We start from the raw sequence: 14,150 nt of genomic DNA, 5'->3' as shown, positions 1-14,150 counted from the left end.
GCAGCACTGGTAGGCCCCACTGTGGCATGTTTACCTCTGCAGCTGCCTGCAGCTGCCGGGGTACTAATGCCAGGCCTGTCAGCCTTCCCTCATGCCCTCCAATTTCCTCTCTGACTTCCTGTTTTGTGAAAACTAGTGTTTTCCATGACATCTGAATCCAGGCAAGCTGAGGTTACTGCAAACCAAAATTTGCCTTGCAAATGGAACTGGAAACCATGAGTTATCCTTTCAGATTTAGAGGCAAAGTAAACTGGTGAGGCCAGTTGAGATGTCATGGCAAGAAATGGTTGTCCTGGACCAGGAAGTGACCAGTATGTTAGCGGAAGAGGGAGTATGGGACTCTGAGGCATGGTTTTGCTATGATGTCTGAACTGGTCCTTTAAGGACTTTAGCAGGGGCAGGCATAGGGATGGTGCGGGAGCCAGAGCAGGGAGTGGAGTCTGATGGACTCCCTCCCACTGCCTGGCCACCTGGTCCCTGCTCCTTGGGCTGTGTGGGGCTCACTAGCCAGCTCAGAGACTGACAGGAAGCGCTGAGAGGCCACCCAACCCTTTAATTGCAATTTTGCGCACAATCGTGGCTCTCGGTTAGTTCCGCAGTTCTAAAGTTGCATCTATGGCTGTCTTAAAGGGGCAATGACTCAAGATAACAGGCAGAAAGGGCACAATTGCAGTTCAGTAAGGGGACAGAGAGCCTCTCATTGCTTCTTGGGTGGTCACCGAGCTGTGGTTTAGCTCCCGCTGCATGGCTCGCGTGGGTGGGCAGCAACAGGAGCTCAGCGATTGCCCGAAGGGACGAGACAGAGGTGAATCCGTCCATCCCTAACATCATTAAAAACAAACAAACAAACAAAAACTCAAATGAGGAACAAAACCTCTCCTTCCAACTGCAGGGAGGAAGAGACAGGTTGCAAGAGGAAGGAGACATGTAGAAGAGGAGCAAGTCAGACCCTGGAGTTGCCTGAGGGAGGGGAGAGCCCCAATAGCTGTTTCCAGTAACTGACTTAACTGCACCAGTTAATCAATTAATGCTTTCAGCTCTGCTGAATAGACTCCATCTCTCTCCATTTCTATGGCTCACAGCTCTCCTTTCTCTCCTGATCAGGTAGCAAATTGTGATAATTCCTTTTATGCAAGCGACAAGCTGAAGCATGAAAGAATGAACTTCGTCTCTCCATCAGGAAATAGGCTGGGGAAGGGGTGGTAGTCTTTCATTGCTTTAACTCTGTGTTGCTGCCTATTTATTTATTTTTTTTTAACATGTTTGGGTGGCGGGGGGGGGGGAGGGGAGGAGATCAAATTCAGCCAGAGATTCTGTACATTCAATTCACTGCTCTGAAGATGTTGACCCAAATCAGGTTGGAGAGAACTCAAAGCGAGGAAAGGGGAGTTTGAGAGAAATCTGAAAGTGGGGAGATATTTTCTAAGTGCCAGCAACCTGTCACTTGAGCTTGTAAGTGTTGTTTCAAGGACCCTTTAGGAAGGCAAGGAATGGAGGAATAAAAGCTCTCCAATGCTGGATGGTCTGTTCTCTCTCTGCAGGTGCCCCTAAAAGCACTTGCTTCTTTTGAAGTGCTAACAAGCATCACAAAGTCTTTACCTTGAAGTTAAGAGTCTTTTTTCTTTTCTTTCCAGGCCATCTTCTCCCCTCCTCCCTGGAAAATGTTTGTTAGAAGTAAGACATAGAGGTGCCTGCTTTACTTTTGTGTGTCTGACCACTTGGCGTCCCCCCACCACTTTCTCTCTCTGTCTCTTCTTCTTTTTTCCACAAACCCAAGAGGTATTACAGGCCAGGCTGACTATGATATTTAAGCTGAGATCTGCTTTCCTTTCTGTGCCCTTATTATCCAAAGCATATAACTTCCTGTAGGGGAAAGAAAATCATCCACTGGGGAGAGATATTTCTTGCTTGTTCTTAGATCAAAGGTGATTGTTTCAAGTTAGAAGAATAGAACTGCATTTAAAAAGAGAGAGAGCAAGAACAGAAAGTGGTTTTTTTTAATGGATAGATTGTGTGTGTGTGCGCGCGCGTGCGCGCGAGCGTGCGTGCGTGTGTACGTGGAGAGAGAGAGGTGGGGGAGTTGGTGGATATGAGATTGCAGTGGGAACCAGACCCTTTCATACTTTTGACCTTGCTCACCCCTCAATTTAGGGCAGCCTGCAATGGGGCTGTGCCCTGTATCACAGCCATATGTTTTCTCACTGCAGGTGAGTTGTTACAAGTGTAGAATTATGCAGCTGGCACAAAGCTTAAGGTCACCTATTCCAGGACCCATGACTGAAAAAGCATGTTCAAATAGCCACTGAAGAATTACTTATATCAATAGCGGAGAGTAACGCTGGTTCTAGGGTTTTTGGGGGGTGGAGGTTGGGCAAGATGCTGTCAGTGGGCCCCGCTGCACCTTGGGTAGGCCCTCCTCCTCCTCCCTGCCTATTTGCTTGCCTTTCCCTCTGGGCCAGAGCAAGAGAGGATAAGGCATGCAGAGGTTACTGCTGCTTCTCCTTCCTCTCACGGAGAGAGCAAGTGAAGAGGCACTACCAGCAAGAGGCAACAGCAGTAGGGATGTCTGTCGCTGGGAAATAGGGATGTTGGAGGAATTCAGCTGGAACAGGGGGTGGGGAGATTGACAAGCTTTTGTTGGCTCAGTCCTCAGATTCCATTCCATCTTCTGCCAGTTGGCCCAACTCGGTGTGCAATGAGTTGGGCCAGCTCGCCGAATTTCTGTGGGTGTATTTAAAAAATGTGCAAATTATGGCTGCAAATTGCACAAATGTGCACAATATGTGCATTTTTTGCTGTAAGTAGCAGAAATTGTGCAAATTTGAGCAATTTACAGCTGAAATTTGTGCAAATTAAGCAAATTATGACCATGATTTGCGGAAATGATGTCCACAGGTGCCACACTGGGGATCCTGGGGAAAAGACAATTTTAGGGAGAGGAACCATTAAGTTCCCAGATTTAGGGAAAAAGCCTGTCACTCAGCTTGCAAATGCAAGCCAAGCTGGGGGCTCTGGGGAAATCCGATTAGCCCCCAAAAGCGGATTTCCCCACGATGGCCATCCCTACTGGGAAATATGTTTCCTTTTTTGGCTCAGTGGAGTTCCACGGCATGTACAACTCACTTTACATCTGTGAGCCCAGCTGCGGGCTGTTCCCCAAACTCAGGGAACTTTTTGCACATGGGGGGGAGGTTCTGAAATTGGTGCAATTTTTGAGCAATTTGCACAAATTTGGACTGAATTTGCACAAATTACAGCTAGATTTGCACAAATTATCCAAATTTTGCTGTAATTTTTACAATTGCTCAGGCACTTGTGCAAATTGCAGAACATTCCCCCAGAATGCACAAAATTCCTAGAAAAACCACTGTGGTGCCCAACCTACTACAGATCAAATTGGGCATTGCAATGAGAACCAAAATGAAGTCTGCGGGGGGGCAAGCCTGGGAAAACTAATCAACCTCCACCTCGCCCCACCCCAGAAATTTTTCTGACACCCCTAAGCAGCAGCAAGGCGAGGAACCTCCAGGGATTGAAAGTGGGCCACGAAGTGAGTCACAGGCCTTCACCGTTGCCCAGCCATGCCCATCCAGCAAAGAGCTTGAATAAGTAATATATGCCCATACATTTGGGGGCTTCATTTAAAGTGCTGGTATTTAATGTGGTATGTTAGAGGTATTTAGTCCCTATAAAGTCCTTCCTGGCTTGTAACTAGGGAATCTGAAGAACCAGCTGCTGCTTTATGAATTTGTTTGAGATGATGGGGGGGGGCTCTTCAGGGTTCCCCCACCTACTAAGAACAAGAGGGTGTGGAGCCTGAGGACTATGCCTTCTTTGTTGTGGCTCCAGAATGTGCTCTTCAGAAGTGTGCACTTTATGACCTTTAGATGCCAGGTAAAAGCAGCCAAGGACATTTAATTCATGATTTTGTGGCCCGCTGGTTGTGATGGTTTTGACGAATTACTCTTTCATTTCTCTCTTTCTGTTTTGTTTTGTTTTGTTGGTGTTTGATATTATTACTATGGGTTTTATGATGTTTGCTATGTTTTATTTTTGCTACTGTAAATCACCATGGGAATTGTTTTGATAAGGCAGGTTAAAAATATATTACATTCATACACATACACACACATTCACATCTGTCTGTCTGTCTGTCTGTCTGTCTATCTGTCTATCTGTCTATCTGTCTATCTATCTATCTATCTATCTATCTATCTATCATCAATCTTAGGGATGTATGAGAATTTCATTTTTGCTCACAAAACATGCACGCATGCCGTGTTGGAAGCTCCAAACATGTGCTCGTTTTTGTCTCGTTCCCGATTCCCAGTTTGATTTGGGCAAATTTCCAAATTTGGGCAAATTTCTTCAGTTGACTGAATCAGCACCAATTTAGAGGAAATTTGTGCAAATTTGGGGAGGTTTGCACAGATCTCCGATTTGATCGCTGCTCGATTTGTGCAAGTTTCCTGTTTGCACAGAGTGAGCAGCCATCGCAAACACGAACGGGAATCGGCATGGGACGTGCAGCAAGACAATGTTCGGAGAAACCTAATGATATTGAACATTCCTTGTTCTCTCATCCCTAATCTATCTATAGTAGGAGCAGCCAACTTATGTCCCTCCAGCCTACAACTCCCATCAGTCTCAGCTAAAGGTGTGGGACCATGTGAGCTGTAGGCCAAAATATCTGGAGGGCCATAAGTTGCACGTCCCTGATCTGTAGAGAGATGCACACATACACATGTTACAGATGCCAGGGTTTATATCATCATTAGCAGCAGACAGTTTTGCATCAACTTTTTGTGCTGACATTTGGCCCACACACAACCACCTTCATCTTTGGGAGAGCCAGGATGATGTAGTGGCTAGAGCAGCTTCCCCCAACCTGGTACCCTCCAGATGTTTTGGACTTCAACTCCCACTAGCTCCGGTGAGTGTGGCCAATGGTCAGGAATGCTGGGAGGTGTAATCCAAAACATCTGGAGGGCATCAGGTTGGGGGAGGCTGGGCTAGAGTGTGAGACTAGGACAGGATTGACCCAGGTTTAAATCCCCACTCAGTCATAGAGCTCACAGGGTGACCAGGATCTTTCAACCTAACTGACCTCACTGGCTTATTGTGAGGAGAAAACAGTTGGGCGGAGAACAATGTACATAGCCTTGACCTCCTTGGAGGGAAGGCAGGATATGAATGTAGTTGTTTTTTTTAAAAATAACATCAAAGAAAAAGCTCTGAGACAAAGTCAGACCTGAGAATCCAAATAGTAGAACGGGACAACTGAAGCAGTATCCAATGGTGACCACAAAATAGCGGTAGCAGAGCGCCTCTGAATCTTTCCATTGTGCAAGTGGTTGCCCATTAGGCTTGTGCAAGTGGTTGCACAATGGTTATGCAAGAGTTATGTGCAACCGGTTGCACAGGAGTTACCTGCAACTAGTTGCACAATCAGTTGTGCGAGCGTAATGCAGAACAGCTGGCACAAATGTAACTTTAATTGGATTCTCCTCTTGCACATAGTTCAGAATCTAGTTTCCTCTGGAGCAACATCATTTGTGCTAATGGAATGACTCATTTGGATACTAGCCTTGGTGTGTGATGATTGCTCAGACAGGATTTTCCTGGGAGCAGCAGCAGTATGTTTGGACAGTTTTTACAGACTAAATCCATTAAAGCTCAGTTTTTGTGCTGATTAATAGAGCCAGAATTTCTTTAAATAAAGTCTGGGGATATGAATGTTCTGTGGGGTTTGATCAATCAGGGATGGCTGTTTCACATGCTCAAGCCATCCCTTAAGGGTTCAGTCGACAACTGGTGAACAGTCATAACTCAGTGATCCTGCTTTACTGAGATATGCGTTTTAGTAGGCAACAGCTTAGTTCAGATTTATGATGGCAGAAAAGTGGCCATCCTTCTACCACCTGTAAGTTTTGCTTTGCAAGATATCCAAATGGAATTTCATTAATCCAGCCCACGTTCCCGTATCTTTCCTTTTACTTTAGAATCTCAAAAACTTGCATCTTTGACAGATGATTGTGCCTGCAGTGTGGAGCGGGGTGGGGTGTGTGAACAAGAGCTACGCATTGGGTGAAGTGGGTTAAAAATGATGGGTGTAAATCATTTTGGGATGGATGGATGTGGTAAGCAGGGACCCTGGGCTTTCATCAAACATCCCAGTTTCCATCACTTTATCCCCATGTCCTCATCTATTTATTCATTTTTAAATGATGTGTTGTCTGTGGTTTTGGTGCTCCCAGAGTTATGCATCCATCTCCCGTTTCACTCAGCCATCCTTCCCCGACATGGTGCCCTCCAGAGAGCTTTGGCTATTGGGAGGTATAGAAATGAAATACATACATACATACATACACACATACATAAATATTCAGACTATAACTTCCATCAGTTCCAGACTTCCAGTCAGCATATCTAATCATCAAGGCAGATTGCAGTCCAAAACGTCTAGAGGGAACCATGTTGGGGAAGGCAACATCAGATATTCAGTTCTGGCTCCAAGTTTTGGATAGTCCTTGAGCAAGGCATCCTCAGTGACCCCCCTCTTTCACTGAGTCTGCCTTCTCATCACCATTGTCCCCAGCTGCTATTGCTCCTCATTCTTTTTCTCATCATTTCCACCACTTGTTTGTTGGACAGGCAGGCAGAGAACCGGTGAGCAAGTAGGCAGTGGCATCCATCTACTGTTTCTCCCTCTCACCACCACCATTGTCTGGGCCAGAGCTAGAGGCGGGTGAATAAGCAGGTTTCAATGGTGAAGAGGAGGAGCATGCCAGAGGGCCCCTGCTGGGGTGTGGGCCCTTGGCAAGTGCCCAACCATGCCTACCCTTGATATCAGCGTGGCACTTACTCCCTTTGCCAAAAAAAAAATAAAAAAATGATGTAGGTTTTAGAGGATTCCCTGGAACATGCCCAAGGATTAACAGTATGGAATCCTGTTGCTCCCACCCCCATCCAATCTTGCTCCTGCTCATGCTCGGGGATGCAGGCTGTTCTGGGTTCCAGCCCCTGCCTCTAATGTGCTTCTTTGCCTTTCTCCCATTTCTCTTTGTTCTCCTTTAGAGCTACACAAAGAGCGCTGCTTTCATTGTGACCTTGCACCCGCTCCAGAACACCACCACAGACTTCTGGAGGCTGGTATATGACTATGGCTGCACCTCCATCATAATGCTTAACCAGCTCAATCAGTCCAACTCTGCCTGGGTGAGTGACAGAAACCAACTCGCCACTGTGGCTTCTTTGCAGTTTTTCCACTTCATTTTTCCCTGTCTGTACAGTGATGCCACCAAGAAGGTTGTCTGATCTGCTTGCATTCAGCTAAAAATGCCCAAATAACAGAAGAATTAAATACTTAGTGAGATGTGAAATTGGAAAGGTCAAATGTAGGGATGGGTGAGGAATTCGTTTCAGTTAATTTTGCATAAGACCTGGAAAAAAAAAATCTGCAAATTCTTTCATACTCAGAATGGAAACATGTGGGACAAACCAAAACTGACAGATGCATCCATCCAGGCAGTAGGTTTTGGGTGCTTAGTGCCTTGAATCCCTGTGAGTCCAACCATGCTTGTGTCAGGATTCCTTTAGCCCCTGCTATAGTCCAACGTAGGGATGGACGAAAGTCCGTTACCTGGTCCCGCAGCTGTTTTTGGTGTGGGGGGAGGCACTCCGGTTCTCCCCCTGAAATTCTTGGCGGGTGGGGAGGCACCCCGCCCCTCCCGGCCAAAATTCTGGCCGGGGGGAGGCATCCCATCCCTCCCCGCCGAAATTCTGGATGGGGGGGAGCGCCCTGTCTCCCCGGCCACAAAAGAAAAAAGTAAAGTGTAAAAAAAAAAAAAAAAGTGATAGGCTACATAAAGATTTACGTAGCCTATCACGGCTAGATTTTCAAAGTCAGCCGTGATAGGCTACGTAAAGATTTATGTAGCCTATCATGGCTGACTTTGAAAATCTAGCCGTGATAGGCTACATATATTGTTACATAGCCTATCACGTTTTTGTTTTTGTTTTTTACTTTACTGGGAAATGGCAGCAGCGGCAGCCAGTCGGAAGACCGGCCGCCGCCACCTCTGAAACACCGCTGAAACGCCGCCGGGACCCACCACCGAGAGGGACATTTGCACGAGGTAAATCCCATCCCGGGGGGGGCGGGGGGTGTCGGAGAATTTCCCCACCAATTTTGGGGGGCCGAATGCGTTGGCATTCGGCCTCCCAGAGATTCATGGAGAAATTCTCCGACATCCCTACTCCAACGCCAAAAACAAATACAGATGAGAGGCTTCAGTCTACAGCTTTTAATCTGTTACTTCACAAGGTCATACCGATATAAAGTAGGGATGGCCGAGAATTTCTCCCCGAAATTGGTGAGGAAATTCTCTGCCGGCCCCACCCCCCGCCCGGGATGGGACTTACCGTAGCCGAATGTCCCTCTCGGCGGGTCCCAGCGGCGGTTCGGCGGCGGTTCGTCAGGGGCGGGGGCGGCAGCCGGTCTCCCGACCGGCTGCCACTGCCGCCATTGCAAAATAAATAAATAAAGTAAAACAAAACAAAACACCCCTGTGATAGGCTACGTAACAGTTTACGTAGCCTATCACGGCTAGATTTCCAAAGTCAGCCGTGATAGGCTACGTAAATTGTCACATAGCCTATCACAGGTGACTTTGAAAAAAAAAAGCATGTACGCAAATGGCGGCGGCCCATGGGCGCTGCCATTTGCGTTCCTTATTTTGGCACATCTAGTCTACGTACAGATTTACGTAGACTACGGCGAGAATAAGGGAACGCTATTTGCATTGCCCTTATTTTCGCCGTAGTCTACGTAAATCTGTACGTAGACTAGATGTGTCAAAATAAGGAACGCAAATGGCAGCGCGCATGGGCTGCTGCCATTTGCATACACACTTTTTTTTTTTCAAAGTCACCCGTGATAGGCTATGTGACGATTTACGTAGCCTATCACGGCTGACTTTGGAGATCTAGCCGTGATAGGCTACGTAAATCGTTACGTAGCCTATCACGGGTGTGTGTGTATGTGTGTTTTTTACTTTTTTTCGCGGCCAGGTGGACGGGGTGCTTCTACCCGGCCTGAATTTTGCCAGCGAGGGATGGGGCGCCTCCCCCCCCTCGCCTGAACTTCGGGGGGAGAACCGAAGCGCCTCCCCCCCACTGCGAAGCAAGCTTTGAGAACAGGTAAGGGACTTTCGTCCATCCCTAATACAAATTCTCAGTGACTGTCAGTCTACAAAGGAATGCCTTCAGAGGATTCAAAAGGAAGTTACGAGAGTTGCCCAAGGTTTGAAGAGGAAGACAGTCTCACTAGCCTAACTTAAGGGGGGGAGGTCCCTTTCTCTTGTGAGGCCTCTAAGCACAGCTTTTCATACAAGGCCAATCGGGTAGACCATCTAAGTTCCTCTCCTGCCTTCTCTCTCTTTGCCCTGCGCCCACATCTGGTATCTATTAGGTCAGACTCCCCAAACCCTGCCTCCTCCTGTTCGCTGCCTCTCACCGAGGTGGGGGGGTGAAGAGGGACCCTCATCCTCAGCCAGCTGGATGTTTGTAACCTGAGAAGCTGGCCTAGTCATGTCTGGACTAGCCTGGGAAACCCCCCCCCCCCATGCCTGGCAGTTCTACTTCAGAATCTGAACTGCTATCCCACTCCCTGTGCTCAGAAACACCCCTGACAGCTTGGGGCACTAAAGTAGGGTTGCAACCTCTCTTTTTTTCTGACAGGCTTCTCGTTAGGGATGTGCAAATCAGCAACATTTAGGGATGGTGGAGAATTCCACCATGGACTCCAGTGAGGCTGGATTCTTTGGAATCCGGCCCCCCGGAGCCCATGGTGGAATGGAGCAATCCCCCCCGCCACCCCGCAAAGTCTGCACGGACCGGATCCTACCTGCCTCCGGTGGGTCCAGATCCAGCCGCTGCTGGCTGCCATCCGGGCTGTGGCCGCGAATGGCGTCCTGCGTAGTGGACGCCATTGGCGTCCCTCCCTTTGGCCATGATAGGCTACATAAAGATTTATGTAGCCTATCACAGCCAAAGGGAGGCATGCAAATGGCGTCTGCTATGCCATTTGCATGCCTCCCTATTTGCTGTGATAGGCTATGTAATTCCTTATGTAGCCTATCACGGCAAAGCAGGGATGCATATGGCGTCCCCTATGCGGGATGCCATTTGTGGCCATAGGCTGGCCACAGCCAGAAGTCAGGCTATGGCAGGTGGAGCGAGCTGGGAAAGATTCTGGGGGGGAGGAACGGATTGCCTCCCCCCCTGCGGCCCCCCCACGGATGCAGGTAAGTGGGGTTTCATACACCCCTAGCAACAATTGCTGAGTTCTCCAAATTCCAACTTCAAATCCGTTCCAACTCAAGTCTGTATCAGATTACGAGCTTTGTTTTTCTTTTTGCATGAAAATTGTAGGGATGTACGAAAGTCACTTACCTGTTTGCGGATTATGCTGATGCTGGGGGGGAGGCACTCCGTCCCTCCCCCTGAAATTCTGGATGGGGGGGAGGTGCTCCATCCCTCCCCCCCCCCGAATCCTGGCCGGCTGGCTCCGCTCCGCAGGGATTCTCCGGAGCCGCCGGCCGACTCCGCCAGCAGCCGGACATTCGGCCGCTGGCTAGTAGGGACGCAAATGGCGGTGGCCGTAGCCACCGCCGTTTGCATCCCTGCAGTCAGCCGTGATAGTCTACATAAATGTTTACGTAGACTAAGACATGCCAAAATAAGTAATGCAAATGGCGGCGCCCATGGGCGCCGCCATTTGTGTACGGGCGTTTTGTTTCGTTTTATCAGCCGTGATAGGCTACGTAAACATTTACGTAGCCTATCACGGTGTTTTTTAAAATTTAGCCGTGATAGGCTACGTAAATCTTTATGTAGCCTATCACATTTTTTTGTTTTTTTGTTTTTTTTTAAACTTGGAAATGGCGGTGGCGGCAGCCAGTCGGAAGACCAGCCGCCACAGCCGCCGGAGCCACCGCCGCCGCCAGGAAGATCCGCCCCAGGTAAGTCCCATCCCGGGGGGGGGCAGGGGGCCATTCCGCCACCGATTTCAGGGGGGCCGAATGCGCTGGCATTCGGCCTCCCTGAGATCCATGGCGGAACTTTCGTACATCCCTAGAAAATTGGTGCCTATTTTTTGCACATGTATGCATCAGTTGTGTGCATCTTTGAAATGTACACACAGTTCTCCTATTGGTTAAAGAGTATTTGTGCACATTTTTCAAAAGTACGATTTTTTTATGCACTTTTTTCAAATGTGCTAATGCTGTGGAATGCTTTTAGGGGGTCTACATATTGTGTTGCAAGCTCAGAATCATACAGACCTTGACCGCAGATTGCTTCCAAGTCCATGTTCAGTCCAGAAGGTTCAAACTGGGTAAATCATAATAAAAAATGAACTGAAATGAATTTCTTATAAAACCCTACTCCTTATCATTAACAGCAATATAGCAGGCAGGTACAACATGGCCCTTTCCTTGCTGGGAAAAGTTGTATCTATTGAATTTCAGATGGGTGATAATTTTGATTGAGTTCAGTTTTGATAAACATTCATCGACATTCACAAATTACTTCCCATTTGTGACAGAAAAAAAACATGAGTTTTATAAGTTTCACATGCAAGAGGAAGCAGAACTTACAATTAGGGATGGTGTGGGAGTCCGAGCAGGGGGTGGAGTCTGATGGACCCCCCCCCACTCATCCACCCAGACCCTGATCGCTAGGCTGCAGGGGGCTTGTTTACCCATTCGGCAAGCAGCGGGAAGCACTGCAGGACCATTCGTCCCCTTACCAAGCTACAATCGTGTGCACAATCATGGCTTTGTTACTTCCACGTATCTAAAGTTGTGTCTATGGCTGCCTTTAGGGATGGTGGAGAATTCCTCCATGGACCCCAGTGAGGCTGTGGAGGAACGGAGTAGTTACCTCTGCCTCCCATCGAAGTCATCACTGGCCAGATCCTGCCCGCCGCCGGCTCCGGAGCGCCAGCGATACAGCTGCCATTGCCGTATTGCTGGCTGATGCTGACTCCACTCCAGACGCAAATGGCATCCAGTACGCCCTTTGCGGCTGTAAAGGTCTTAGAGTAAGCTAAGTGCAGCCGTAACAACCCTGTGAGGTAGGTTAGCCTGAGAGTCAGTCACTGGCCCAAAGTCACCCAGTGACCTTCATAACTGTGTGTGTGAGGACTACAACATGGATTTTCCAAGCCCCAGTCTAACACTAACCATTACACCACACTGGCTGATGGGTAGCCAGTCAGTGATCTTGGTTCCACACATTCATTATTCAGAGGCCAATTATAAGTGAATCTCAGCAATCTGGATGGTAATGGATTGTGATAACAATCCTGCTGTTTCACAGTGCTGCCAGTCTTCTTCAGGCAGCCAGTATCCCCAATCTTTATAAACAATGAATGAGCCCAAGCATGACCACAAGAAGACTCTTCAAAGCTCAAAAGATCCAGCTGTCTCTAGAAGAAAAGCTTTCTCCAAATGAGGAAGCACCAGTACACAGCTTCCTCAGTGAACCAGCTTGCTTGCCTCCAAACTGCTGTTACATCCTCCCCCCTTGAACCACTAACTCCAAGGAAGGTTGGTTGGTTTGTTCTTTAATTCACACAGCACCAGTAGAGTAGTGGCAAATTCAGAAGTGCAGAGTCCCTTCACGACAGTTACAGCCACGCCCCCTCACAGCCACGCCCCCTTCTAAGATTACACAACCTCGTAAGATATGCAGCCTTCAACTGGGATCCAAAAACAGTGCAGCTGAGAGTAAGGCAGAGGTATTTCAATTGGACATCTGAGAAAAAATGCAGGGGAGTTAAAATCTTTTTCACTCACTCACTCACTCACTCACACACAAACATTTTAGGTTTTCAAAATATGATACTCTATGGAAGCTTCACCCTCACTCGGTGGCCAGGAAGGGGAGGAGATGGCTGGAAGAGCCTGGCCCATAGCAGTAGGCTGGGAGTGGGAGGGACCTGGCTGAGACCTGGATCTTAAAAAAGTCCTGCGTCTTCGCCCTGTGAGACCCCCCAGCACTACACCACTGTGCAGCACATGATTGACTCATGGCACTCTCAAATGCCAGAATGTAGTATTCTACACAGTGCTTGTAGTTTCCAATAACTGGCTAAAGAAATCTTTGGAAATTATTAGGTTGCCTTAATACTTTAAACTAACAGAGACGGGAAATGGGTGGCAGAAGTGATGGTATAATGCTACTACAAATCCACAACAAAACCTAATGCTGTAGTCTAATGGCTACTTACTTACTCAGGGACAAGCTCCATTGAATACAGTGAAACTTACTTCTGCGTAAATGTGCATAGGATGCACTGCACAACTGTATATGGATGATGTCTTTCAAAATCTTGGAAATCCTGGAATTTGATTTGGTTATTCCAGATTATTTGAGTTGCAGATTTTAGGGAGTTTACACATTCCTGCTTAATAGAGCCATGGTACCCAACAATATCAACACTGTTACCAATCATAGAACCATTTTTTAAACATATGTTTTTATTATTATTATTATTATTATTATTATTATTATTATTATTACTATTATTATTATTATTATTATTTTGTACACTTCCCATGCTTGGGAGAAGGAATGACTGTTCAGCCAGTATGTCTGCAGGGAGATCTTGAGAAAGACAGAGAAGGAGAAAAAACAGAGCAAGATAGGGTGTCAGAAAGAGAGGGAATGAGAAAGAGGGGTGTGTGTGTGTGTGTGTGTGTGTGTGTGTGAAAATAAATAAATAAATAAAACAGGGCTCCACATTACTAGGGATGTACGAAAGTGACTTACCTTTTTGCGGATTCTGTTCATGGTGGTGGGGGAGGCGTTCTGTCCCTCCCCCCGGAATCCTCGACGGCCAGCTGTGCTCTGTGGCAGCTCCGCGGAGCAGCCAGCCAGGCCCAGGCCAGGGCCGTCCGCAGCCGGATTTCCGGCCGCGGAGGGCTCTGGGTAAAAAAAAAACGCGTACGCAAATGGCAGCGGCTACAGCTACCGCAATTTGCGTTCCTTATTTTTCGCCGTCTTAGTCTACGTCAATATTTATGTAGACTAAGATGAAGAAAAGAAAGGGGAATGCAAATAGCATAGTGGGCGCTATTTGC

General features: G+C 47.6%; 1 protein-coding gene across 1 annotated transcript in view; it reads left to right on the top strand.

Moving 5' to 3' along the window:
* PTPRU (protein tyrosine phosphatase receptor type U) overlaps window positions 1–14,150 on the top strand; it is a 622,411-nt gene that overhangs the window by 570,235 nt on the left and 38,026 nt on the right. Inside the window, exon 26 of the mRNA XM_084815602.1 lies at window positions 7,078–7,218. Within this exon, the coding sequence (XP_084671728.1) occupies window positions 7,078–7,218 (141 nt within the window). The remainder of the gene's footprint in view (window positions 1–7,077; window positions 7,219–14,150) is intronic.

This window comes from Heloderma suspectum, chromosome 10 (genome assembly GCF_057233095.1).
Source record: "Heloderma suspectum isolate Gila_16-S chromosome 10, 16-S_ref, whole genome shotgun sequence".
Classification (NCBI taxonomy): Eukaryota; Metazoa; Chordata; class Lepidosauria; order Squamata; family Helodermatidae; genus Heloderma; species Heloderma suspectum.
Note: the sequence above shows the minus strand (reverse complement) of the source record. Positions and strands in the feature narration are given on the sequence as shown.